Genomic DNA, 4,690 nt, shown 5'->3' on the forward strand with positions numbered 1-4,690 from the left:
TTTTAAATATTATTTTTGTAACTTGAATTAACTAAAAAAATAAAAAATAATAAAAAAAATAAAAAAATACGACTCAGGGTCACACAAAATTAGACCGTTTCAAATGAACCTAACCTTTTATATATATATATATATATATATATATATATATATATATATATATATATATATATATATATATATATATATATATATATATATATATATATATATATATATATATATATATATATATAGTGTAAGTATCATCACTAATTTTTAGCTTCACCATGACAAATCCCACCTTCCTCAATGGATGCTTTCCTTTCAATTCTCATCACCCATACTATTACCTTTATCATTCCTCTGATAATCAGTCATCTGCCTCACACCCTTATCTTAACATGTCATCATCATTATCATCACCACCGCCACCATTGAAAGAAGCTCTTCCTCTTCTTAGCAAATTAAACCTCAAAAGAGATCTGGAGCTGGAGCACCGTTACCCAACATATAATACTGCCATAGAAGACAAAAACGGTTGCAGCTTTTCAACAAGTACAACCACAAACACAGGTAGTACTACTACCGTTAACGTAACCCTAAATATTGGGCTCCCTACTAGTTATTCTCAAGAGAAGGGTATCAATGGTGATGAAGTGCTTTTAGGGTTTCCTTGCTGCCCTAAACAGAAGGGTGTCAATGGGGAAGAAATGGTTCAAGGGTTTCATTGGTGCCCTAATGCTTCTGGCAAGACGGGTGTCACTAGGAATGAAACCCTTTTAGGGTTACCTTTGAACACATTAAAGAAGACCAAAGAGTACTGGATTCCAAACCCCAGTCAGATTCTTGCTGGTCCTAATCAATTTTCATGTCCAGTTTGCTTCAAGTCCTTCACAAGATACAATAATCTACAGGTATGTATGTACATTATCTATAAGCAATTTATTTTATATATATATATATATATATATATATATATATATATATATATATATATATATATATATATATATATATATATATATATATATATATATAGTTTTCGTGTTGAAATTACCAGTTTGAAAAAGCCACCAAATCCTAATTAGCCACTTCGTTCTTAGCAAAAGCGTTTGACTTTTGGATAGTTGTACCTTTTATTTCACCACGGTTAAAAAATATAGTCTCATAAGACTTAATTACAATCAGTGGTAAAAACCAGTAATTAAGTAGTAATCACATTTGCAGGTCAGATAGAAAAAAAATCAGATAACCTTTTATTAATTTTATAAAGCAGAAAAGTCTGATATTTTTTATTCATTGGCATATCTTTAATTCACTTTTATATGATACATTAAGAGGTTCGTATGGTACTTAAGGAACCCATTAATGTTATATATGTAATAAATATGAAGAATATATAAGGCATCATCAGCATATGTTCGCTTTTGTCCAGATATAGCCATGTATTAACTACATATCTGAAAACTTCTGTGTGTTACTGTAGATGTGAATCAGAAGGGTAAAACAGAAATAAAGTAAGTACATCATGAGATTCATAGCAAAATTAACGCCATGCTTAGTCAAGACCCAAACATGTACATGTGAAGACTACTGTTGCTTTAATGTCAGAAGATTCTTCACTCTTATTATTGAACTGTAGGGTTACGATTTTCGCAAACGGAAGTTAAAAAAAAAAAAAAACGTAGGCTAGTTTTACTACTTAATGTCTTTAAGGTCTCTGAATATCTATGTGAAATGCAGATGCATATGTGGGGGCATGGATCGCAATATAGAAAGGGGCCAGAGTCCTTAAAGGGATCCCAGCCCACGGCAATGCTAAAGCTGCCATGCTACTGTTGTGCACCAGGGTGCAAGCACCACATTGACCACCCTCGGTCAAGACCACTCAAAGATTTTAGAACCCTTCAAACACATTACAAGAGGAAGCATGGAATCAGGCCATTTGTATGCAGGAAATGTGGGAAGGCAATTGCAGTTAAGGGTGACTGGAGAACACATGAAAAGAATTGTGGAAGGATTTGGTATTGTAATTGTGGTTCTGACTTTAAACATAAAAGGTCACTAAAAGATCATGTGAAGGCGTTTGGTGATGGACATGTTGGTGCTTCTGATACAGATCTCTTTCAAGAACAAGAAGATGATGAAGATGAAGGCGTGTTATCCGAGATAGAATACATGTAACGTGATGTGAAAGCTGGCTACTTGAAACTTATGTACTTTGGTGAATGTTTTTCTGACTTTTGACTTGTTGTCTTGTATTTAGACCTGCAGTTTGCTCGTATCAACTTGTATATTGTGTGGTTTCTTCGATTTTTAACCTGTAGATTTCTCACCTGCATTGTTGCAAACGGATCATTGAAGTTTGTAAACTTTTAATCTAAATGCATGAAATTGAAAACTTCGATGTTTTTTTTTCATCATTTTGACAATGGATTCAAAACATTATTCACTCTTAATATTATTCCCCATGGTATCTACTCAATAAATATATTTGATGAATTTAGTTAAGTGCTTTCTTTTAGTAAGAAATTATGAAGGATCGATGATGCATATAAAGATTGTGTTTTTTTGGTGATTTTTGACGGTTTTTGTAACGGATTACTGACTGAATTTTCCGTCAGAAATATGCCGACATATTATTGACGAAATGTTATTTGACCATATTTTCCAATGTATTACCAACGACTTACCAACGCAAACTTTTAGCGACTAATTACCGACGGACACTTTCAATGACGGCTTACCAACAGAAGCTCTTGACATTTCGTGACAGATTATTCCATCACTAAATTTATCAAAAAAATTAAAAAAAATGCGGTTTTTTCTCTCTAAAATTACATTAAACCATAAAGTGTTAAATAGTATCACAAACATTATTGAGTGTTTAAAACACAATACTAAGGATTATTTAGTCGATTATCGGGTTGACCGATGAATTCTCCATTTGTTGTTCGAATTGAGCTTGTTTTTGGTGCATTTACAACTTAACTTCAACTTTCCTTCTTTCCATTTCACTTCTCATATCCATTTTTCCTAACAACTTGTTTTTGCAACTTTTGTAACTAAAAAATGGTAATACAAACATATATAATTAGTTAATCTAATAAGGATGAGAGTTTGTATGCCAAGTTCTCAAAGTATGAGTTCTGGCTACGTAATGTCTAGTTTATGGGGCACCTCGTAAACCAGAACTGTATAGTGGTCGATCTGGCCAAGATTAAGGCGGTTATGGGGTGGGAAGTTCTAAAATCTCCATCTGAGATTTGAGTTTCCTCGGGCTGACAGGGTATTATCGGAGATTAATCAGGGACTTCTCCAAGATTGTAGTTCCGCTCACTAGAATGACTAGGAAGGATGCCATCTTCCATCAGTAGCCTGGTTAGCAGGTAGTGTTTGAGACTCTTTAGCAGAAGCTCTGTGAGGCGTTGGTTCGTACCCTTCCTAAGGGAGTTGAGGGTTTCGTTATATACTATGATGCATCGATTATGGGTTTGGGTACAATACTGATGCAGAGGGGGCACATGATCGCTTATGCCTTGAGGCAGCTAAAGCCTCATAAGGCAAAATATCCTATTGAGGATCTGGAGTTATATAACGTCCGTAGATTCGGCCTAGTCAATTTAGAGACAATAAGCATAAAAATGACTTTTTCGTATAAGATTATTTAAAGTAAATAATCTTAACCAAGTTATAGTATATGTCACAAGGGTTCTGTACATATAAAGAATGCCAAAATCCGAGTTATAGCGAATAAGTTTTGACTCGTTGAAGGTTTACGGCAAAACCGGCACGACACTAGGAATCATAAAAAGTGAATTTTTCATAAATTACTTTTTATCCTTATGGATCTAAACGAAAGTCATAGTATATGTTGAACCGAGAACATACATAAAAAGAACATCCAAATTAGACTTCGTATGAGGAAGTTATGAGTTTTCTAAGATTTGGCATAACAATATACAACCCGGAACTCGAATTTTAGATCGAATAATTTTTAGCTGACACGACCTAAATGATAATTGAAGATCTCATTAATAGGAATTCAACGATAAAAAGACACTCGAAAAACGGAGTCTCTATGTAGAAATTATGAATTTTACACGGCCGTTAAACAATGTAATATTCTCATACTGTTAAATTTAAAATTCGTTGAGAATTTGTCACAACTAGCATTTTAGGGCTAGGAAATTCTGTCCATGTGTAATTAACTTTTGATGTATCTGGTAACCCTAAGTATGATGTTATACATGATATTCACTAAAAAACAATTCAAATCAAAACTCACTTGTGCAAGCTCTAAACCTAATTCAATAAACTACATTCACTCAACTTTGGGCGTGTAACCCTAACTTCCCGATTCAAACCTCTTAATAGACTAGGATTCACTTATTGGGCCTAATGGGCCAGTAATCCCTCAACTTGGCTCTTTTGGGCCAAGAATCCTCATTTGGGCCCTAATTTGGACCCATATTCATTAAGCAATAGTGTTTTGGGCCATAAGACCCTTCATGGGCCTTATTGGGCTGAAAACCGACTTATTTAATCACATTGGGCCGACAACCCATTTCCTTTACCCTTTTTGGGCCATAAGCTCATATGTGGGCCCACATAGATCGAAAATCTCTAATGGGCCAATGATATCAACTACACATAAATTCAAGCCCAAGATCCATTTTCTTCTTTCCATTCTCCTAAATTCTCGGCC

The 4,690-nt window shown here is 34.3% G+C and overlaps 1 protein-coding gene across 1 annotated transcript; it reads left to right on the forward strand.

Moving 5' to 3' along the window:
• Nucleotides 1-256: 256 nt before the first annotated feature.
• Nucleotides 257-2,383, forward strand: LOC145044023 (uncharacterized). Its single transcript, XM_078992826.1, has 2 exons — nucleotides 257-896; nucleotides 1,726-2,383. Exons 1-2 carry the CDS (start codon nucleotides 270-272, stop codon nucleotides 2,164-2,166), a joined length of 1,068 nt encoding a protein of 355 aa, XP_078848952.1. The 5' UTR covers nucleotides 257-269; the 3' UTR covers nucleotides 2,167-2,383.
• The last annotated feature ends 2,307 nt before the right edge of the window (nucleotides 2,384-4,690 follow it).

Source organism: Lactuca saligna, chromosome 1 (assembly GCF_052625555.1).
Source record: "Lactuca saligna cultivar CGN05327 chromosome 1, ASM5262555v1, whole genome shotgun sequence".
Classification (NCBI taxonomy): Eukaryota; Viridiplantae; Streptophyta; class Magnoliopsida; order Asterales; family Asteraceae; genus Lactuca; species Lactuca saligna.